This window comes from Hordeum vulgare, unplaced genomic scaffold (genome assembly GCF_904849725.1).
Source record: "Hordeum vulgare subsp. vulgare unplaced genomic scaffold, MorexV3_pseudomolecules_assembly, whole genome shotgun sequence".
NCBI lineage: Eukaryota > Viridiplantae > Streptophyta > Magnoliopsida > Poales > Poaceae > Hordeum > Hordeum vulgare.
The window spans coordinates 26665-50642 of NW_025422733.1; the positions used below are offsets into that span (position 1 = coordinate 26665).

The window sequence follows — 23978 nt, forward strand, 5'->3', positions numbered from 1 at the left end:
ATTGCTTAGAAAAGGGATTCAATATATAATCGATCGAAGTAATGGGTCTTCCTTTGTGGTGATAAATTGCCTACTTAACTCAGTGGTTAGAGTATTGCTTTCATACGGCGGGAGTCATTGGTTCAAATCCAATAGTAGGTAAGTAGGTAGAAAAATTACTAGATAGCATTGGACTTACTTCGCTTCGCTATCTAATAACTTTTTCTACCCCTCTTCCCTTTTTCTTTGTATCAACTATAAACCACTGGATTGTCTTCAATTGGATGGGGGAATCCAATTGACAGCCTCGATTCGTATCCTAGCTCGTCTGAGAGCGAGCTTCGCTTCAACCAAATCTTTCGTACCCTCAGCTTTACTCAAGTTAGCTTCGGCTATTTCAAGTGCCTTTTGAGCTTCTTCCGGATCAATATCACTACCCAGTTCCGCATCATTTCCTAAAATGATGATCTCATTATTAACTATTCTCGCAAAACCGCTCCACAGAACCGCCGTTAACCATTGGTCGTTGAGGAGGCGTATTCTCAAAGGACCCATATCTACTGCTGTGTTAATAGGGGCGTGGTTTGGTAATACGCCAATTTGGCCACTATTCGTGGATAAAATGATTTCTTTCACTTCACAATCCCAAATAATTCGCTTAGGAGTCAGTACATAAAGATTTAATTTCATTTCTGCGATTTGTTCTCCTCTTCTAAGGTTATAGCTTTCGTGCTAGCTTCATCGATGTTACCCACCAAATAAAAAGCCTGTTCAGGTAGGCCGTCTAATTCTCCGGAAAGGATTAGTTGAAATCCCCTAATAGTTTCCGCAAGAGCAACATACTTTCCTGGAGAACCAGTAAAAACTTCTGCCACAAAGAACGGTTGTGATAAGAAACGCTCAATTTTTCTTGCTCTTGCTACAGTTAAACGATCCTCTTCCGATAATTCATCCAAGCCAAGAATTGCGATAATGTCCTGAAGTTCTTTGTAACGTTGTAAAGTTTCCTTAACTCTTTGCGCAGTTTCATAATGTTCGTTGCCAACGATCCGAGGCTGTAACATAGTTGATGTTGAATCTAAAGGATCTACTGCTGGATAAATACCCTTGGAAGCTAATCCTCTGGAAAGTACGGTAGTAGCATCCAAATGTGCAAATGTTGTGGCAGGGGCAGGGTCGGTCAAATCGTCCGCAGGTACATAAACTGCTTGAATCGAAGTTATAGATCCCTTTTTAGTAGAAGCAATTCTTTCTTGCAAAGAACCCATTTCTGTACTAAGAGTAGGTTGATAACCCACTGCGGAGGGCATTCTCCCTAATAAAGCGGATACCTCTGATCCTGCTTGAACAAAACGAAAGATATTATCGATAAATAAAAGCACGTCTTGCTTATTAACATCTCGGAAATATTCTGCCATAGTTAGGGCAGTTAAACCAACTCTCATACGAGCTCCCGGTGGTTCATTCATTTGGCCATAGACTAGAGCTACCTTTGATTCTTCAATATTTTTTTCATTAATTACTCCGGATTCCTTCATTTCCATATAAAGATCATTTCCTTCACGAGTCCGTTCCCCTACTCCACCGAATACGGATACGCCCCCATGAGCTTTAGCAATGTTATTGATTAATTCCATGATCAGTACTGTTTTACCTACTCCAGCCCCCCCAAATAGTCCTATTTTTCCTCCACGTCGATAAGGAGCTAAAAGATCGACGACCTTAATACCTGTTTCAAAGATGGATAATTTCGTATCTAACTCGATAAAGGCAGGCGCAGATCTATGAATAGGGAACGTTGCACTACTATCTACAGGACCCAAATTGTCAACAGGCTCCCCAAGAACGTTGAAAATTCGTCCGAGAGTAGCTCCACCGACCGGAACACTGAGAGGAGCTCCCGTGTCAATCACTTCCATTCCTCTCATCAACCCGTCCGTAGCACTCATAGCTACAGCTCTAACTCGATTATTTCCTAATAATTGTTGTACCTCACAAGTCACATTAATTTGCTTATCGGCAGTGTCTCTACTCTGGACTACTAAAGCGTTATAAATATAAGGTAACTTGCCCGGGGGAAAAGTGACATCCAGCACGGGTCCAATAATTTGATCGATACGACCTGTACTTTTTTCTTCACTTGTGGAAACCCCGGGACGAGAAGTAGTAGGATTGGTTCTCATAATTATCACATAATTAAAAAAAAGGAATTTGTCGAAATTTTTCTTTTTTTATTGTTGAATAATGCCAAATCAAATCAAAAAAAATCCAAAAGTAAAAAGGAAATGAATTAGTTAATTCAATAAGAGAGAAAAGGGGACCAGGACTTGATTTCGTTGCCCAAGCGAATCCCATTCAATCGTTTACTCATGGAATGAGTCCGTTGGAAAGTTCAATCAATCTTTTTTTCATATACATTTTGCCTTTTGTGGAGGATCTGTGCCTACTCTACTTTCCTATCTAGGACTTCGATATACAAAATATATACTACTGTGAAGCATAGATTGCTGTCAACAAAGAATTTTATTAGTATTTAGTTAGGTATTTGCATTCCAAATAAGAAAAGAGACCTATTAAGAACTTGTAAAATAAGGATTAGGGATTAATTTGGGTTGCGCTATACCTATCAAAGAGTATACAATAATGATGGATTTGGTAAATCAAATCCATGGTTTAATAACGAACCGTGTTAACTTACCATAACAACAACTCAATTCCTATCGAATTCCTATAGTGGAATTCCTATAGGATAGAACATACACAGGGTGTACGCATTATATATGAATGAAACATATTCATTAACCTAAGCATGCCCTCAATTTTCTTTAATGAGTTGATATTATATTAATTGAATATCCTTTTTGTTTTACGAGATTTTTGCTAAAGTTTCATTTACGCCTAATTAACATCGAGTAGACCCTGTTATTGTGAGAATTCTTAATTCAAGAGTTGTAGGGAGGGACTTATGTCACCACAAACAGAAACTAAAGCAGGTGTTGGATTTCAAGCTGGTGTTAAAGATTATAAATTGACTTACTACACCCCAGAGTATGAAACTAAGGATACTGATATCTTGGCAGCATTCCGAGTAAGTCCTCAGCCTGGGGTTCCGCCCGAAGAAGCAGGGGCTGCAGTAGCTGCCGAATCTTCTACTGGTACATGGACAACTGTTTGGACTGATGGACTTACCAGTCTTGATCGTTACAAAGGACGATGCTATCACATCGAGCCTGTTGCTGGGGAAGACAGCCAATGGATCTGTTATGTAGCTTATCCATTAGACCTATTTGAGGAGGGTTCCGTTACTAACATGTTTACTTCCATTGTGGGTAACGTATTTGGGTTCAAAGCCCTACGTGCTCTACGTTTGGAGGATCTACGAATTCCCCCTACTTATTCAAAAACTTTCCAAGGCCCGCCTCATGGTATCCAAGTTGAAAGAGATAAGTTGAACAAGTATGGCCGTCCTTTATTGGGATGTACTATTAAACCAAAATTGGGATTATCCGCAAAAAATTATGGTAGAGCGTGTTATGAGTGTCTACGTGGTGGACTTGATTTTACCAAAGATGATGAAAACGTAAACTCACAACCATTTATGCGCTGGAGAGACCGTTTTGTCTTTTGTGCCGAAGCTATTTATAAATCACAGGCCGAAACCGGTGAAATCAAGGGGCATTACTTGAATGCGACTGCGGGTACATGTGAAGAAATGATTAAGAGAGCTGTATTTGCGAGAGAATTAGGGGTTCCTATTGTAATGCATGACTACTTAACCGGGGGATTCACCGCAAATACTACTTTGGCTCACTATTGCCGCGACAATGGCTTACTTCTTCACATTCACCGTGCAATGCATGCAGTTATTGATAGACAGAAAAATCATGGTATGCATTTCCGTGTATTAGCTAAAGCATTGCGTATGTCTGGGGGAGATCATATCCACTCCGGTACAGTAGTAGGTAAGTTAGAAGGGGAACGCGAAATGACTTTAGGTTTTGTTGATTTATTGCGCGATGATTTTATTGAAAAAGATCGTGCTCGCGGTATCTTTTTCACTCAGGACTGGGTATCCATGCCAGGTGTTATACCGGTAGCTTCAGGTGGTATTCATGTTTGGCATATGCCAGCTCTGACCGAAATCTTTGGGGACGATTCTGTATTACAATTTGGTGGAGGAACTTTAGGACATCCTTGGGGGAATGCACCTGGTGCAGCAGCTAATCGAGTGGCTTTAGAAGCTTGTGTACAAGCTCGTAACGAAGGGCGTGATCTTGCTCGCGAAGGTAATGAAATTATCCGAGCAGCTTGCAAATGGAGTCCTGAACTAGCCGCAGCTTGTGAAGTATGGAAGGCGATCAAATTCGAGTTCGAGCCGGTAGATACTATCGATAAGAAGGTCTAAAAAAAAATAAACGAAATAAAAAGAGAAAAAAATAAGTTATGAAATGCAGTAATTCTTCTTTATTCTTCTAATTGATTGCAATTAAACTCGGCTCAATCTTTTTTTTTATAAAAAAGATTGAGCCGAATAAAAATAGATCATGATATGATCATGAGACTTGACAAATCGAGATTCGTCTATTCTATATATCTAGAATATATATATATATTAAGGTATAATACAATAAAGAAATAAAAAGAAAATAATAAAATATAGTAGTATCATATGATAATGGAATCAAATACGCAGTATTTACAGAAAAAAGTCTTCGTTTATTGGGAAAGAATCAATATACTTTTAATGTCGAATCGGGATTCACTAAGACAGAAATAAAGCATTGGTTCAAACTCTTCTTTGGATTAAGGTGGTAGCTGTGAATAGCCATCGACTACCTGGAAAAGGTAGAAGAATAGGACCTATTCTGGGCCGTACAATGCATTACAGACGTATGATCATTACCCTTCAACCGGGTTATTCTATTCCACTTCTAGATAGAGAAAAAAACTAAAGGAGAATGAATGAAAAAAGACATAGTTTGGAAGTTAGACCTTTTTATAAGACTCTCTTTCAATTTCAAAAAAGAGGACGTTTGAAACTTTTAACAGGCGTAATCGTGAGTCAACATGCTAGAACTAGATAAGGAAGTTTTCTATAACCTTAATAAAAAGGATAAAAAGGTAGTTTTAGTTTATGACTCCGATCAAGAGCGAGAAATCCTTGATTTGGGATTGGACATAGAACCTGGACCCATCGGAGAGACGTTGAAAGGAGCGTATCCTGATGGTAAGAATTATACTTTCGTGGAAATACAGCGCTATAGACTTCAGTGTGGTAGAGTAGACGTTTTGTTCCTAATTTTTCTGGACCAAACCTCCGCTCCGACCCAACGATACAATGAATTTTTTCTGTTCATATTCATAAATAAAAAAGATTAGGAATCGCAATGCTACTATATGCGTCCAGAGCAGTATTTTGAATACTATTCTTCTATAATCCATTATTGCGCGGGGTCTTACTAACAGGACTTCGCGGCACAGGACGGGTCTTCGTCGAAAAGCTAACACCACCCGGCATTTTCATACCCTTTCTTTGGGTGGTATATCGCCTTTAAAAGTCTAAGAGGGTAGTAGGGGGGATCTTAAGAGGGTAGTAGGGGATCTTAAGAGGGTAGTAGGGGATCTATAGTAGGTAAGATAATTTGCCCTTTGATTTTGATTGAATATACTATTTTTCTGCCTTTACCACGCATTATTGTATGCGCTTCTAGAGAAGTATGTATGCAGGAAGTAAATTCTAGTCGCTTTCTTTTGAATCCAATTTCAAATTAGATTAGAAAGATAGAAAGGCCATGAGGATGGGAAAATAAAAAAAATCTTTTTAATTAGTTCTCCTTTTTTGGAATTTTCTTATTATCCTTATCATTTTTTTTACAGAATATTTTGCAAACTAAAAAAATACAATAGTCAATATTCCTTATAATAGATATACTTAATTATATCATAAGAATCTTAAGATATTTTTCGACTAGATAGAAATAGTAAATTTGAATTGAGACACCTATTCCATGACGGATTTAAACTTACCTTCTATTTTCGTGCCTTTAGTAGGCTTAGTATTTCCGGCAATTGCAATGACTTCTTTATTTCTTTATGTGCAAAAAAAAAAGATTGTCTAGTATTTTTTAGTGTAAGTAATATAATATGGTAGGGTATGTGACTTTTTCTACACACACTTTCTACACACAAATGAAAAACGGCTATGGATGCAGATATAGGCTACGAGCATAAATGCATGAATATGCAGAGCTTGGTATAGCGAGTTTTTTTTTATTTATTTTAATTGAATCAACGAATATTTTTTGAATAGAAAGTCAATGTATCTAACCTATTATTTCACAGGAGTACTAGTTGCTGAAGGCGATTTCAGAATCAAAAAAAGTAAAGGCAAAATTATTTAGCTTATTCTCTCAATTTCAATCGACCGCTGCTGGATTTAGTATATCTAATATGAATTGGCGATCAGAACACATATGGGTAGAACTTCTAAAAGGTTCTCGAAAAAGGAGTAATTTTTTCTGGGCCTGTATTCTTTTTCTAGGTTCACTAGGATTCTTATTGGTTGGGACTTCCAGTTATCTTGGTAAGAATATTATATCTATACTTCCATCTCAAGAAATTCTTTTTTTTCCGCAGGGGGTCGTGATGTCTTTCTACGGAATCGCAGGCCTATTCATTAGCTCCTACCTGTGGTGTACTATTTTGTGGAATGTAGGTAGTGGTTATGACCGATTCGATAGAAAAGAGGGAATAGTTTGCATTTTTCGTTGGGGATTCCCTGGAATAAAACGTCGCGTCTTCCTTCGATTCCTTATGCGGGATATCCAATCAATTAGAATTCAGGTTAAAGAGGGTCTTTATCCTCGTCGTATTCTTTATATGGAAATCCGGGGCCAGGGGATCATTCCCTTGACTCGTACTGATGATAAGTTTTTTACTCCACGAGAAATTGAACAAAAAGCTGCCGAATTGGCCTATTTCTTGCGCGTACCAATTGAAGTATTTTGAGGTATCTTTTTTGAACTGAATTGAATGAAGAAAAGATAAATTGGAAGAAGAAAAGTTTTCTCAACATGGGGAGGAAGTCCCTTCGAAATTGGATTTGTTATTGTAAGGGGATTTTTAAGTATTTATCTAAAGGAAGGAACAAACGAGGATAAGATAAAATTATTTTAAATTTTTTTTGTCGAAGTTAGATATATTGCATACTATTCTTCTCTTCCATTTTCACCCGAAAGGGCTTTTTTTATTCTATTTCACTATTTCATTCCATCTAGATCTAAGAAAGAACCCAATGCACTGAAATTCCACTAATATACAAAAAAGAAGAATAGATACAGGGTATCAAACCTATAGAGTTTTTGCTTCAAAGAAATAGAAATATCATGAAATAGAAATATCATCATATAGAGTCAGGGAATGGAATAGAGTCAGCGAATGAAGCATATTCATTAACAACTCCATTTACAGATCAAAAATGAAAAAAAAGAAAGCATTGCCTTCTTTACTATATCTTGTATTTATCGTACTTTTGCCTTGGGGGGTCTCTTCCTCATTTAACAAATGTCTGGAACTTTGGATTAAGAATTGGTGGAATACCAGGCAATCCGAAACTCTCTTAACTGATATTCAAGAGAAAAGGATTCTAGAAAGATTCATAGAATTAGAAGAACTTTCTCTCTTGGACGAGATGATAAAAGGGAAACTAAAGACACATGTACAAAAACCTCCTACAGGAATACACAAGGAAATAATACAATGGGTCAAAATAAATAATGAGGATCATCTCCATATCATTTTGCATTTCTCGACAAATATAATCTGTTTGGCTATTCTAAGTGGTTCTTTTTTTCTGGGTAAAGAGGAACTTGTCATTTTGAATTCTTGGGTTCAGGAATTCTTCTATAATTTAAATGACTCAATAAAAGCTTTTTTTATTCTTTTAGTTACTGATTTTTTTGTTGGATTTCACTCCACCCGTGGTTGGGAACTAGTAATTCGTTGGGTCTATAACGATTTTGGATGGGCTCCTAATGAGCTTATTTTCACTATTTTTGTTTGTAGTTTTCCAGTAATTCTAGATACATGTTTGAAATTTTGGGTCTTTTTTTGTTTAAACCGTCTATCTCCTTCGCTTGTAGTCATTTATCATTCAATTAGTGAAGCATAAATTCATTTGATCTCCCGATATTAATATTAATCAAATTAGCATCTTTCTTTAGAAAGAAAGCCCTTTTCCATTTTACCAAAATTCTTTCTATTTATACCTGCTTTAAGGTATTCATCATTGCAGTACAACTGTTGCAGTAGAATGCCAACAAATTCGTGTATAGGGAACTAGATTAGCTTAGCTACCTATCTAATTTATTGTAGAAATTCTGGGATCTGTGATTGGACATGGAAAATAGAAATACTTTTTCTTGGGTAAAGGAACAGATAACTCGATCGATTTCTGTATCGATCATGATATACGTAATAACTCGGACATCTATTTCAAATGCATATCCCATTTTTGCGCAGCAGGGTTATGAAAACCCACGAGAAGCAACTGGGCGAATTGTATGTGCCAATTGCCATTTAGCTAGCAAGCCCGTCGATATTGAAGTTCCCCAAGCTGTGCTTCCCGATACTGTATTTGAAGCAGTTCTTCGAATTCCTTATGATATGCAATTGAAACAAGTTCTTGCTAATGGAAAAAAGGGAGGGTTGAATGTAGGTGCTGTTCTTATTTTGCCCGAGGGATTTGAATTAGCGCCGCCCGACCGTATTTCCCCTGAGTTAAAAGAAAAGATAGGAAATCTTGCTTTTCAGAGTTATCGTCCCGATAAAAAAAATATTCTTGTGATAGGCCCTGTTCCCGGTAAGAAATATAGTGAAATTGTCTTTCCCATTCTTTCCCCTGATCCTGCTACGAAGAAAGATGCTCATTTCTTAAAATATCCTATATATGTAGGGGGAAACCGAGGAAGAGGACAGATCTATCCTGATGGTAGCAAGAGTAACAATACAGTCTATAATGCTACGTCAACAGGTATAGTAAGAAAAATACTACGTAAAGAAAAAGGGGGGTATGAAATATCCATAGTTGATGCATCAGATGGACGCCAAGTGATTGATATTATACCTCCCGGACCAGAACTTCTTGTTTCAGAGGGGGAATCCATCAAGATTGATCAACCATTAACAAGCAATCCTAATGTGGGAGGTTTTGGTCAGGGGGACGCAGAAATCGTGCTTCAGGATCCATTACGTGTCCAAGGCCTTTTGTTCTTCTTCGCATCCGTTATTTTGGCACAAGTTTTTTTGGTTCTCAAAAAGAAACAGTTTGAAAAGGTTCAATTGTACGAAATGAATTTCTAGGTCCCGGAATTTCTTACCATCAAGTTGGTAAAAAGCCTCGATTTATTGGCAATTGCTAGAATTATCTATGATCTTTTTTGGAAATCCTTTTTTTGTTTAGACTTTTTTTTGTTTACGAGATGTCTGGAATTCCTTATTTATATCTCATGCAAAAGAAGAGAATCCAAGGCAAAGGCGAGAACAATAAAATTTAAATTTCTTTCGAGGGATTGCAGGTCTTCTTAATCGTCTATTCGGCACAAGAAAAAGGCTTTTTCTTGTGCCGATTCTTCTTGTATCAAAATAAGAATCCTTTTTCTTCCTAATTCGTCAAAGATTACTTTACTATTTCTTCTTTATTCGGGTCTGTCTCTTGGGCCTCTTTTTCTTTTGCTTAGGTTTAGCCGAGGTAGTGGACAAACAGAGGGGAAGAAAATATGGCGGGGGACAAATTTCTTGTGATTGTAAGCAAATAGAATTGCTTGGCTTGTTTAATTAAGTTTAACTTCAAACTTACAGAAATTTTGCAAAAAAAAGTAAACTCTTCCATTGAAGGTTTTTTTTTTATTTTTAGGCTAGTTGAATAGTTTTGATTAAGGTTTTATTAGTTTATTACTCGAAACTAAATCAAGGATTTTCAGGATACTTCCTTTGTGGAATAAGATATTGGATCCTCGAGTGATCTCTTTTTCTTGTTGCTTCATAAGAGTGAATCGAATAGATTCAATTCGCGTTATAAGAGTAAAAATTCCGCGGGTCCTTTCCGCTCTAATCAGATAAAGGGGGTAAGGACCCGCTAAGCTCCTACTTTTTCATGTTTACAATCTGGTCCCTCCGATTACTATAGAGATGAACCCAATCCAGAATATGAACCATAAAAGAAAACACCTACTAAACCAATCACAGGAATACCAGCTACAGTACCTATCAGCCAAAGAGGAATTCTTCCAGTAGTATCGGCCATTTCCCCTACTTTCCTCCACATTTTATCAATTGGTCATGCTAGAGACAAAAACAGTCATGGGTAGTTATAAGGATGGTATCTTTCCAAATGGGATAAGAGAATTCTTATTAGTCTCTTTCTTTCTCTCAATTGAAGAAGTAATTGGAAAATAAAACAGCAAGTACAAAAATGAGTAATAAACCCCAGTATAGACTGGTACGATTCAATTCAACATTTTGTTCATTCGGGTTTGATTGTGTCATAGTTCTATAGTTGGAATTTGGTTTATCGTTGGATGAACTGCATTGCTGATATTGATCCCAAGAAAAAAACAGTAGGTACAGCTAGTCCGTGAATAGCCAGCCATCGCACTGTAAAAATAGGATAGGTTCGATCTATGGTCATTGAGGGCCTCCTAAAAGGATCTACTAAATTCATCGAGTTGTTCTAAAGAATCAAAACGGTCGGTTATTAACGGAATTCCTTGTCGGCTTTCCGTGAAATATTCGTTTGGCCTAGGACTTCCAAACACGTCATAAGCTAAACCCGTACTGACAAATAACCAACCCGCAATGAATAGGGAAGGTATAGTAATGCTATGAATAACCCAGTATCGAATACTGGTAATAATATCAGCAAAAGAACGTTCTCCCGTGCTTCCAGACATGCTGAACTCCCAAAATTTTTGTACATTCAAAAAAGGAATTGATTCCGTAAAAGATGGGATCAACCAGTAAATAGAAAATTACTGATATTTCATCCTTGTGAGATTGTCAATTTTGTACCAAAGGTGTATTTTGAGTATACCGAATTAGTATAGCTATCCTTCCTATGGCACAGCAATCTGGTTTTGCCTGGTTCCGAAACATAATTACTTTTTTTTGTCTATAGGTAAGCTATATGTTATTCAAGGCGTCAATAGAAAACCCCTTTTTTGTAGGTTCTATTTATTTTCCTTGGCTTCGGAATAATAGAGTAATTCGGAATAGCAGCCAAAATCTTGGGAAAATCTAAGTTAATGATCAATAGGTTTGGATAAATAATTTAGGAAGGATATTCTCATACTGACACAATACAAGGACAAGTATATATATGTGAAATTTATCCTTTCATAATTCGTAATTAATCCTTGTCTTGTTTGTTGGATTAGGTCTAACTTTCTTGACCAAACTGCGAGCGTGGAACTTTACGAGATGAAATAGGGAAAGACAGAAGATAGAATAGAACTTAAAAGGATAATTGAAGTGACTCGTCTTCGAATCTACTTTGGTTGGAGTTCGAAAAAGGAATAAAAATAAAGTAAATTCAAGGAAGAGCTTTCTTTTTTTTTTAACAGACCCTCGGGAGGTCGTGGAATGCTTTTCTTCTCCTCTTATTCCATATAGAATACAATCAGTTAAAATTAAAATAAGAAGGAATAGGGGAATATTCGATCGTTCAGTCCAAAAAGAGGGTCCTATTGAAAAAGAAATTATCCAAAATAGAAAGAAGTTTTTTTTTCAAATTCAATTGTTTATTTATCTCTTATTCCGAAATTTCCCTGAAAATCCAATTTCATTTTTTCATTCAATGGGGTTATATGATCTAGTTCTTAATATTATTACTTTACTCAATTGAAAAATTCCATAACAAATCTCTTGATTCGAAATTAGGGACTCATGTATCATCTGATGAATCCACTTTCTTTTACACTTCTGTATCTCACTCTATCTTGTTTTTTAGTATTATCTAAAATAACTGATGAATTATGAATTTTCCATAACTTAGGTAAATGCTTTACCAACATATGTAGTGTAGTAAAAAAAAATAAATGGAATTTAACTCTTTCATGCTTACTTTAACTAGTTATTTCGGTTTTCTACTGGCTGCTTTAACTATAACCCCAGCTCTATTTATTGGCTTGAACAAGATACGTCTTATTTGAATTGACTGAATAATAATAATTCAGAAAAGCAAAATCTTTCTTTGGGATTCCTGATATTCTACGACTCTTTTCCAGACTAATTAGGAATTCTTTTCTTGGTCATTGAGATTCGTGGATAATTTAGAGTACTATTTAGGGATAGATCGTACCTCTTTTTTTATCCCCCCGAACAAATCGAAATGATTGAAGTTTTTCTATTTGGAATCGTCTTAGGCCTAATTCCTATTACTTTAGCGGGATTATTCGTGACTGCGTATTTGCAATACAGGCGTGGGGATCAGTTGGATCTTTGATTGAGTCATTTTTTTTTTTTTATTGACCTCCTCTCTGGTCTGGAGGAGGTCAAATTGGAGTTACAATTCAATTTTGTTAAATTATTTTACTCTGCTTCGACATAAGATAGATGGAATCACGCTCTGTAGGATTTGAACCTACGACATCGGGTTTTGGAGACCCGCGTTCTACCGAACTGAACTAAGAGCGCTTTCATTCATTCAAAAAGAAAATCTTTTTCTATTCCTAATGTATCTCACGTACGTATAGTCTCCACAAATTCCAGTTATACCCACTTTACTTTAATTGATCTCGTTGCTACTGCCTATAAAGAAGAAAGAAGTAATAGGTAGGGATGACAGGATTTGAACCTGTGACATTTTGTACCCAAAACAAACGCGCTACCAAGCTGCGCTACATCCCTTTTCCAAATTAAATTGTTGTGCAATGCCATTGTACACAATTCCTGTCTTCTTTTCCACATCATAATTTTCTTATTCTTTCTCTATCTATATATAGAACCCTCGTGTCATTTCTTCTTTTTGGTCTCATATAATTAAGGAATTATATACAGCTAAAATCCAATAGAATTTCGCCTATAAAAGAAAGATTACTTTTCCTTGATAATATATAGGAAGAAGGGGTCATCTTTTTATTTTTTAGGGATAGGACAATTTCGGAAAATTTCGTCGATTATGGTTCAGTTTATATATAGCATAAGTTTATGATCATATATGTATTCCAACAAGGAAGGAGGATTTTCAATGCGGGATATAAAAACATATCTCTCTGTAGCACCCGTGCTAAGTACTCTATGGTTTGGTGCTTTAGCAGGTTTATTGATAGAAATTAATCGTTTATTCCCGGATGCTTTGTCATTCCCTTTTTTTTAATTCTAGTTATTGCTATGGGAGGGATAGATTTCTTCGTGATATGACAAAATTTTATCTTATCCTTTTCAATCTTTTTTTAGTATCGGAAGGAAAAAGAAAGAAAAGATGGATTGGGTTGAACCTCAGAGTCATTAAAAATTTGGTAAACCCTATTTTTAAAAATAGAAATTCAATTTAAAGGGGTACCCAAGCTAAATCAGGCCTCAGAAATCAGAGCATAGAAAAAGGCGGGGCTGACTAATTAAATGAAAGGATTTCGAACCAAAATCTTTGCTAATTCGACAAGGATTGTATTCTTTAATTATTTCTCTATTTTTTATTACTTAATTTAAGAATAAAAAAAAATTATTCTAATGAATTTTATTCTTCTTCTTCGGATTCAAAATAGAAGAATAAAAGAATAAGTAGAAGAATTAAATTAAGTCAATCCAAAAGGAAAAGGAGGTTCATGGCCAAGGGAAAAGATGTTAGAATCAGAGTTATTTTGGAATGCATCAGTTGTGTTCGAAAAGGTGCCAATGAGGAATCGACGGGGATTTCTAGATATAGTACTCAAAAGAATCGCCACAATACACCCGGACAATTAGAATTCAAAAAATTTTGTCGTTATTGTCGCAAGCATACGACTCATCACGAAATAAAGAAATAGGAACATCGTGTATTCGATCTTTCCAAACAACAGAAAGAGTAAGAACTTCATATTTTATATATAAATAAAACATAGTATAGAATACAAAATACAAATCAACTCATCTGATTTCCGGTCGATATTATTTCATATGTATAGAGGGTATTCATATACTATAAATATGAATCAAATAAGATATGGATCAAAGAAAAACTACTTCTTCTGGATCCTAAATTAATAAAATAAAGAAGTGCATTTTCCAATTTTAAATTAAATAAGGAATAAATCATGTATACATCTAAACAACCTTTTCTTAAATCTAAGCAACCCTTTAGTAAATCCAAGCAAACTTTTAATAAATCCAAGCAACCCTTTCGTAAATCCAAGCAAACTTTTCGTAAATTCAAACAACCTTTTCGTAAATCTAAACAACCTTTTCGTAGGCGTCCCCGGATTGGCCCGGGAGATCGAATTGATTATAGAAACATGAGTTTAATTAATAGATTTATTAGTGAACAAGGAAAAATATTATCGAGACGAATAAATAGATTAACCTTGAAACAACAACGATTAATTACTCTTGCTATAAAACAGGCTCGTATTTTATCTTTTTTACCGTTTCGTAACTATGAGAACGAAAAACAATTTCAAGCCCAGTCAATTTCAATAATTACAGGTTCTAGACCCAGAAAAAATAGACATATTCCTCAATTAACGCAAAAGTACAATTCCAATCGAAACTTAAGAAACTACAACCAAAATTTAAGAAACAACAACCGGAACTTAAGTTCCGATTGTTGATGTTTTATTCGAATTCGCAAGGGCCAGACCTATATATATTATAAAGAAAGTAATCCAGCTCGTCGATTCCTACCACTTAATCTTAATTTATTGTATCTTCCCGGAGTTCCCTCTCCGGGAATTCATCTTTTATTATTCCAGTATATTACTTTATTTATACCTTTAATTGATGATCTTTATTTTATTGGAAATCGTGTAAAGATTATTTGGATTTGATACAGCTACTTGTGCAAGCATTTTACGATTAAGAATCAATTTCTTCTTGTACAGGTTGTGTATTAATTTACTATAACTATCGAATACTTTATATACCCGCGTTGCTGCGTTTATCCGAGTGATCCACAAACGACGAAAATCCCTCTTTTGCCTACCTCTATCTCGATGAGAGGAAACAAAAGCTCTTTTTACTTGTTGGGTAATCATTCGATTAAGTCTTAAATGAGCCCCTCTAAAGTTTGAGGCAAATGAACGCATTTTTGTTCGTCGTCTCCGGGCTATATATCCTCGCGGAACTCTGGTCATTGAATCAAATTAACCTTAATGAATAACTAATGATTTCTCTTCTTTTAGCCACCCTTTTTCTCATTAATAACAAAACTAATTATTCCGATATATAAAATATTAATTCCAATGGCTTTTGCTATAGTAACCTTCCCAACCACGATTTTTTATTCCACTCCGTTCAGTTATTTCTATACGAAATAACAAATTCATTCTAAATAATACTAAAAAAAATAGTGGGTTCCATCGTTTCTATGGTTCCCTTTTAAACGGTGAGGCCCTCTCTATACACCGGAGCCCTTTCTTTCATCAAAAAGTATTACGAACTTGTATAGTTCACATTCTTTGGCTCTACCTATCCATTATAGAGTAAATAGCTCTTTTCACAATAAGAGTTATCCATACAGTGACGGTATTTAATTATGAAAGTTGGCTAAGTAGCTGACCCTGTTAGTCCGTTCTTTATAAGATAAAAGAGCATAAGCCTTTTTCTTTTTATTACTATTTCCTCCGCTTAATGGATAACCATTTGCTACCAATGGGAGAATTGCTTCTTATTTCCAAATTTAGATAATTCGATTTGCACCAAAGGAAACCAGAAATTCCATATACCATAGAAATCTAGGATAGAGAAGCTATATCCTATTCATTGGTACTAATCAGGGATACTTCAAATTTTTTTTATATTTGTTTGAAGTCATGATCTGAACGAGTCGCACATACACCCTAGCACATGTTCCTCGACGCTGAGGGCATCCTTTAAGCGCAGCCGTTTTTCTAGCATTTCGTATTGGCTGTCTTGCGTTTCTAATAAGTTGTTTAACCGTTGGCATGTTGTATGTATATAGAAAAAAATGGATTGGTTTAGATCCATCTTAACCTGATGATTGCTCATCATGAAGTCTTTCTATTTTCTATTAAATCGAGGAAAACACGAATTTAGCTGTGAAATAACTTTACAAGAAATCCGGACACTACCAATCCTTAAACATTTCCGGAAACCACACTGGATCAGTATCGCAGTGCTTGTCAATCATTTCATCCCCTACAATATCGACAAGTCCATAAGCTTTGGCTTCGTCTGCTGACATAAAAACATCCCTTTCCATGTCTTCGGATACAACCCAAAAAGGCTTGCCTGTTCTTAGTGCATAAACCCTTGTGATCATTTCGCGAACTTTGTGTAACTCTTCTACTTCTAGTAAAAATTCTGGTGTCCTTGCCCGATAATAAGCACTAGCAGGTTGGTGAAGCATAATCCTCGCGTGAGGGAATGCTATACGCTTGGCGGGTTCTCCTCCAAGCAGAATGAAGGACGCCATGGACGCGGCTATTCCGAGGCATATTGTATATATATCTGGTGTCACCGTTTGCATCGTATCAAAAATAGCCATTCCTGAGATTAGCCAACCGCCTGGGGAGTTTATAAACAAAAAAATATCACTAATTCCATCTTCTATACTCAGATATACCATGAGACCTGTAATATGATTCGTGATCTCGCAACGAATCTCTTGACCTAAAAAAAGTGTCCTTTCTCGATACATAACATTGTATAAGTCAACCCAAGTCGCTTCTTCATCTCCAGGAATCCGGTAAGGTACTTTTGGAACACCAATGGGCATATTAGATTAATATTATTAAATTTAAGTAAGAAACACTTTAATATGGAAACGTAAGAATGGAACAGAAAGAAAGAATCTGCAGTTTATTGTCTTAATTTTTATTCTTATTCTATTCTATTTTATTCTTATTCTATTCTATATGAATACTATAGATTCTATTAATACATAGATGGAAAGGTTATACATATAAGAAAGGTAAGACAGATTGAATAAAGAAAAAGGAATGGGTGATTCGAATGCTAAACAAAGAGGGGTAGCGATCTATTCTTCGTTTTTTCCAAATTGGCCAAGTTACCCATTGCATATTGGCACTTATCGAGTATAGAATAGATCTGCTTCTCTTTCTTCTTATGAACAGAATTGGCTTCTTATTTTTAATGGAATGAAATAAATATTCGCGCTTTCTGACACAGAATCCCCTAGAAGGGTTAGGTACAATGGATAATCTTTTTCAATGCGATAAAATAAAGCGACATCGTGTCTATTTTTCTTTGCTAAAGGGGTATTTCCATGGGTTTGCCTTGGTATCGTGTTCATACTGTCGTATTGAATGATCCGGGTCGATTGCTTGCGGTGCATATAATGCACACAGCTCTAGTTTCTGGTTGGGCTGGCTCAATGGCTTTATACGAATTAGCAGTTTTTGATCCCTCTGATCCTGTTCTGGATCCAATGTGGAGACAAGGTATGTTCGTAATTCCCTTCATGACTCGTTTAGGAATAACGGATTCGTGGGGTGGTTGGAGTATTTCAGGAGGAACTGTAACAAATCCGGGTATTTGGAGTTATGAAGGTGTGGCAGCTACGCATATTGTGTTTTCTGGCTTGTGTTTCTTGGCAGCGATCTGGCATTGGGTATATTGGGACCTAGAAATATTCTCTGATGAGCGGACGGGAAAACCCTCTTTGGATTTGCCCAAGATCTTTGGAATTCATTTATTTCTTGCAGGGGTGGCTTGCTTTGGCTTTGGGGCATTTCATGTAACGGGTTTGTATGGTCCTGGGATATGGGTATCCGATCCTTATGGACTAACTGGAAAAGTACAAGCTGTAAATCCAGCGTGGGGTGCAGAAGGTTTTGATCCTTTTGTTCCGGGGGGAATAGCTTCTCATCATATTGCTGCGGGTACATTGGGTATATTAGCGGGCTTATTCCATCTTAGTGTCCGTCCGCCTCAACGTCTATATAAAGGATTACGTATGGGCAATATTGAAACTGTACTTTCCAGTAGTATCGCTGCTGTTTTTTTTGCAGCTTTCGTAGTTGCTGGAACTATGTGGTATGGGTCAGCAACGACCCCAATCGAATTATTTGGGCCTACTCGTTATCAGTGGGATCAGGGATACTTTCAGCAAGAAATATATCGAAGAGTTAGCAATGGTTTAGCCGAAAATCTTAGTTTATCAGAAGCTTGGTCTAAAATTCCCGAAAAATTAGCCTTTTATGATTATATTGGTAATAATCCGGCAAAAGGGGGATTATTCAGAGCGGGCTCAATGGACAATGGGGATGGAATAGCTGTTGGATGGTTAGGACATCCCGTCTTTAGAGATAAAGAAGGACGTGAGCTTTTTGTACGCCGTATGCCTACTTTTTTTGAAACATTTCCGGTTGTTTTGGTAGATGAGGAGGGAATTGTTAGAGCGGACGTTCCTTTTAGAAGAGCAGAATCCAAATATAGTGTTGAACAAGTAGGCGTAACGGTGGAGTTCTATGGTGGCGAACTTAATGGAGTAAATTATTCTGATCCTGCTACTGTAAAAAAATATGCGAGGCGTTCTCAATTAGGGGAAATTTTTGAATTAGACCGGGCTACTTTGAAATCCGATGGTGTTTTTCGCAGCAGTCCAAGGGGTTGGTTCACTTTTGGTCATGCTACCTTTGCTTTGCTCTTCTTTTTCGGACACATTTGGCATGGCGCTAGAACATTGTTCCGAGATGTTTTTGCTGGTATTGATCCAGATTTGGATGCTCAAGTGGAATTTGGAACATTCCAAAAAGTGGGAGATCCAACTACAAAGAAACAGGCAGTCTGATACACATTGTTATGGTATCTTTCACCTCTCTTTTTTGATTTGACATCTCCCATCCTTTCTTTGACTCTTTTTCTTTCTTTATATGGGAAATTCTCCCAAATGACAAATGAATAGGTGTGGAAGTTATAATTGTAAATAAACCACGATCGAATCTATGGAAGCATTGGTTTATACGTTCCTTTTAGTTTCGACTTTAGGGATAATTTTTTTCGCTATCTTCTTCCGAGAACCACCTAAGGTTCCACCAACTCCAACTAAAAGAATAAAATAATTTCATTTAAGTAAGAAGTCTCCCAGATAGGGGGACTTCTTACTTAAATTAGTCTCCGTGTTCTTCGAATGGATCTCTTAATTGTTGAGAGGGTTGCCCAAACGCGGTATATAAGGCATACCCAGTAAAGCTTACAAGTAAACCAGATATGGAGATGGCGACTAAAGTTGCTGTTTCCATTTTTATAGAATTTCAAGATTACAATGGATCTACGAAAAGATCGTGTATTTACAACTACAACGGAATAGTATACAAAGTCAACACCAATGATTAAATATAATTTATGGCTACACAAACCGTTGAAGATAGTTCTAAACCTAGGCCAAAACGAACTGGTGCAGGTAGTTTACTGAAACCCTTGAATTCGGAATATGGGAAAGTCGCCCCGGGTTGGGGGACTACTCCTTTTATGGGGGTCGCAATGGCTTTATTCGCTATATTCCTATCTATCATTTTAGAAATTTATAATTCTTCCATTTTACTGGATGGAATTTTAACCAATTAGGTTTCTACTAACTAAAACTAGGAAGTCAGAGTTTTTCCATCCAAAAAAGCCTTTCTAGTTTAAGCTCTACATTTCTAGATATTATGGTAGTTCGACCGCGGAATTTTTTTGTTTCGGTATCTCTGGAATATGAGTGTGTGACTTGTTAGAATTGATCCTATTGATAATACATAGAAAGGGCCTGTTATCTCTATCAAGATGATTCTAATTCGTCAGATATTATTTATTCTAGTATCTGGAACACGAAATAGATAGAGTGGATCAAAAAAAATGGAACTATGATTCATACTCACTATTAAGACCTCGCAACCAGACTGAAAAATTCAAGTAGTTCTTAAATAAAAATAAAAAAGAAATTTTCTTCCTTACAATTTTGTTTGCCCAAAAGACAACTTTTTTTCTATCGATTTTGTCGAGTCATTACACTGATTCAATTTCAATAAATGATTATCAAGCGGTTCTTATTCGAAGAACCCTTGCCTTTTGTTTAGCTTGAGACTAAATCATCGTGGCTCTAGTATGAATCTAAGGTTTTAATTGAACTGATTCATAGGATCACAACAAGATAATTTCTATATTACGCATAAAAAAAAATCCAAAATAGGGAAGAGAAAAGTCAAGAAGCCTCTAATGACCAACATAAGGGAAAGGAAGAAAGAAAGACGCGCCAACTTGAGATTTTTTGGCATTATCATCACAAAGAAGATATTCCGGATTTTTTTTATTTGCTATCTTCAAGGCAAATCGACCCGATTCAGTGGCTGATGAAGTTTTGAACCTTTTTTCTAATATTCGTTGAAAATTTGTGTGTTTCTGCTTGAGCCGTACGAGATGAAATTTTCATATACGGCTCTTAGAGGGGGGCGTGGGTTAGTTACCTATCTCAATAAAGTATATGATTGGTTTGAGGAACGTCTTGAGATTCAGGCAATTGCGGATGATATAACTAGTAAATATGTTCCTCCCCATGTCAACATATTTTATTGTTTAGGGGGAATTACACTTACTTGTTTTCTAGTACAAGTCGCTACCGGTTTTGCTATGACTTTTTACTACCGACCAACCGTTACAGAGGCTTTTTCCTCGGTTCAATACATAATGACCGAGGCCAACTTTGGTTGGTTAATCCGATCAGTTCATCGATGGTCAGCAAGTATGATGGTTTTAATGATGATCCTGCATGTATTTCGTGTGTATCTCACAGGGGGATTTAAAAAACCCCGTGAATTAACTTGGGTGACAGGTGTGGTTTTGGCTGTTTTGACTGCATCATTTGGTGTAACTGGTTATTCTTTGCCTTGGGATCAAATTGGCTATTGGGCAGTCAAAATTGTGACAGGTGTACCTGACGCCATTCCGGTAATAGGATCGCCTTTAGTGGAGTTATTACGCGGAAGTGCTAGTGTGGGCCAATCCACTTTGACTCGTTTTTATAGTTTACATACCTTTGTACTGCCTCTGCTTACTGCCGTATTTATGTTAATGCACTTTCCAATGATACGTAAGCAAGGTATTTCGGGTCCTTTATAGGGAAGGCATATCATAGAGAATTCTAATTCTCATATATCATATCGGGTAGGTTGTGGTATTTCATTGCTACAAGCATGGGTTATTGTAAAATAACACATGTCATTTGGATACTTCTCTTCAACTCCGAAGTATTTTTATACGATACAAATAGTTGAAGTTAATTTTACGAAAGAAAAAAGGCGGATTATGGGAGTGTGTGACTTGAATTATTGATTTGGCCATGCAGATAAAGAATTGGATCTGCCACATTAGAATTCACAACCAAAGGTGTCTCCGCATCCAATCAACATGTAAGTCCCCTACCTAGGAAGGATAGGCTGGTTCACTTGAGGAGAATATCTTCTATGATCATACCGCAACCATGTCATCCATGAACAGGCTCCGTAAGATCCCATAGAGTGGAAATGGAATCAGTCATGTGACATGATCCAATTCTCTATTTATTACACTTACCTTTTTATTATAGTATGGAAATGCATTCATTTTCTTTGCATCGATTGTGATCCGCAATACTATCGGAGTAAAAGAAGGGATCTAAGGAAGAATGTAGGCTAAACTTTTTGATTTTTTATTAGTAACAAGTAAATATTTTGTTTGGAGGTAAGAAACTTGCGATATTGAGGGGATAAATACCAACTAATCAAGAGACATGAGACAATCCACAAAGCAATTGATCATGATCAAATTTGTAAGCCCACTTGGATATTGAGCATTTACCCATAAGAATAGGATTATTTTCAATGAGTAGTGGTAGGTGCAACTTTGGAAAAGAGAATCTGATAAAGCTTTTTTTGTCTAGAGTCATTGAGTCATTATATACCTTAATTCTATTAAGGATCTTCCGCGGTCTTATTTCTTTCACTCTTGCTCGAGCCGGATGATGATAAATTCTCATGTCCGGTTCCTTTGGGGGATGGATCCTAAAGAGTTCACCTATCCCAATAACAAAGAAACCAGACTTAAATGATCCTGTATTAAGAGCTAAATTAGCTAAAGGGATGGGACATAATTATTACGGGGAACCCGCATGGCCCAACGATCTTTTATATATTTTTCCAGTAGTAATTCTAGGTACTATTGCATGTAATGTAGGTTTAGCGGTTCTCGAGCCATCAATGATTGGTGAACCGGCAGACCCGTTTGCAACTCCTTTGGAAATATTACCCGAGTGGTACTTCTTTCCCGTGTTTCAAATACTCCGTACGGTACCCAATAAGTTATTGGGCGTTCTCTTAATGGTTTCTGTGCCAACAGGCTTATTGACAGTACCTTTTCTAGAGAATGTCAATAAATTCCAAAATCCATTTCGCCGCCCAGTAGCTACGACCGTTTTTTTAATCGGTACTGTAGTAGCTCTTTGGTTAGGTATTGGAGCAACACTACCCATTGATAAATCGTTAACTTTAGGTCTTTTTTAGATTTTTTTTGATTCATTCAACCATGAAGTACCATAGGTATCTAGGAAATAGTTACTTCCAAGTAGAATCTTCCCTAGATACCTAAAATCCATTTTATTATTTTATTATGATCCATTTCGCGAAAATATAGATTGTACCAAAGATGCAAAATTGTTTTCTTTTTTCTTTTTATTCTATTCTAACTCGAAAAAGAAGAAGAAAAAAAATTGCAATGGATTTAAAACGAGAGTTTATTCTTAAGTAAATCAATTGGGAGATGCTTCTCTAGAGTGTCCCATATATGTTTTCTATCTTCCATACGAAAACTGTCAATTCTCATAAGATCTTCTTCAGTCTTACTCAAAAGGTCCAATAGTGTATGTATATTGGCCCTTTTTAGACAATTATATGTTCTAGAAGTTAATTCTAATTGATCAATAAAAATACAATTCAATGGAATTCCTTTTTTGTTTTTCTTTAGATTAGTTAATCTTTTTTGAAAAGTAAAAAGGGGTGGAGTAAACCTGTTTTTATTTTCTTCGAAACTAGTGCCCTCTTCCTCGGCGTGTAGAAAAGGAAGAAATAAATCAATCAAATTACGAGAAGCCTCATAAAGCGCTTCCTTAGGGGTTAAACTTCCATTAGTCCATATTTCTAGAAAAAGTATCTCGTGTTTTTCATTTCCATTCCCACAAGAAAAAATACTATAATTCACATTTCGAACAGGCATGGATACAGCATCTATAGGATAACTTCCATCTTGATAGTTCTTTCTGAGTTCTGTCTGATATCCACGATCTCTCTTGATCTGTAAATCAATACAGAAATCAATGGGCTCTGTCAAGTTAGCTATAGGTTGTGCCGTATCAACGGTTTCTACGGAAGGCGGTAAGATGATATCTTGAGCAGTTATGTATCTAGGACCTTTGACGCAAATTGATGCGTCTCTAACTCCATAGAGATTACTTCTCAATACAATTTCTTTCAAATTTAGTAAAATTTCTTGTACGGATTCTTCAATACCTGCTATTGTAGAATATTCGTGTGGCACGCTCCCAAATTTTGCACGTGTGATACATGTTCCTTCTATTTCGCCAAGTAAAGCTCTTCGCAAGGCAATACCAACGGTGTCCGCTTGACCTTTTCTAAGCGGGGACAGAATGAAACGACCATAATAAAGACGCTTACTATCTACTCTTGATTCAACACACTTCCACTGTAGTGTTTGAGTGGATCCTGCTACCTCCTCTCGAACCATAATAGACTAGTATTATTATTTTATCATTGAATCGTTTATTTCTCTTGAAAGTTGAAAGCGGGTTAATTCTTTTA

The 23978-nt window shown here is 36.4% G+C and overlaps 3 protein-coding genes and 2 non-coding genes across 5 annotated transcripts; 2 read left to right on the plus strand and 3 right to left on the minus strand.

Annotated features, from left to right (window-relative positions):
- Window positions 1–573: 573 nt before the first annotated feature.
- Window positions 574–2543, minus strand: LOC123423417 (ATP synthase subunit beta, chloroplastic). The gene has a single exon (XM_045107849.1). It carries the CDS (start codon window positions 2160–2162, stop codon window positions 666–668), a length of 1497 nt encoding a protein of 498 aa, XP_044963784.1. The 5' UTR covers window positions 2163–2543; the 3' UTR covers window positions 574–665.
- Window positions 2544–2632: 89 nt separating this feature from the next.
- On the plus strand, window positions 2633–4488 carry LOC123423418 (ribulose bisphosphate carboxylase large chain). The gene has a single exon (XM_045107850.1). The coding sequence runs from the start codon at window positions 2945–2947 to the stop codon at window positions 4382–4384; it is 1440 nt and encodes a 479-aa protein (XP_044963785.1). The 5' UTR covers window positions 2633–2944; the 3' UTR covers window positions 4385–4488.
- Window positions 4489–12595: 8107 nt separating this feature from the next.
- TRNAW-CCA lies at window positions 12596–12669 on the minus strand. The gene has a single exon. It is a non-coding gene; the product is annotated as a tRNA-Trp (tRNA).
- Window positions 12670–12808: 139 nt separating this feature from the next.
- Window positions 12809–12882, minus strand: TRNAP-UGG. Its single transcript has one exon. It is a non-coding gene; the product is annotated as a tRNA-Pro (tRNA).
- A 1326-nt stretch (window positions 12883–14208) lies between these two features.
- On the plus strand, window positions 14209–20368 carry LOC123423422 (30S ribosomal protein S18, chloroplastic). Its single transcript, XM_045107853.1, has one exon. It carries the CDS (start codon window positions 14268–14270, stop codon window positions 14778–14780), a length of 513 nt encoding a protein of 170 aa, XP_044963788.1. The 5' UTR covers window positions 14209–14267; the 3' UTR covers window positions 14781–20368.
- The last annotated feature ends 3610 nt before the right edge of the window (window positions 20369–23978 follow it).

Bases quoted from the DNA above. Each gene is read 5' to 3' on its own strand.
- LOC123423418 (XM_045107850.1), top strand. From the start codon at position 2,945: ATGTCACCACAAACAGAAACTAAAGCAGGTGTTGGATTTCAAGCTGGT.
- LOC123423422 (XM_045107853.1), top strand. From the start codon at position 14,268: ATGTATACATCTAAACAACCTTTTCTTAAATCTAAGCAACCCTTTAGT.
- LOC123423417 (XM_045107849.1), bottom strand. From the start codon at position 2,162: ATGAGAACCAATCCTACTACTTCTCGTCCCGGGGTTTCCACAAGTGAA.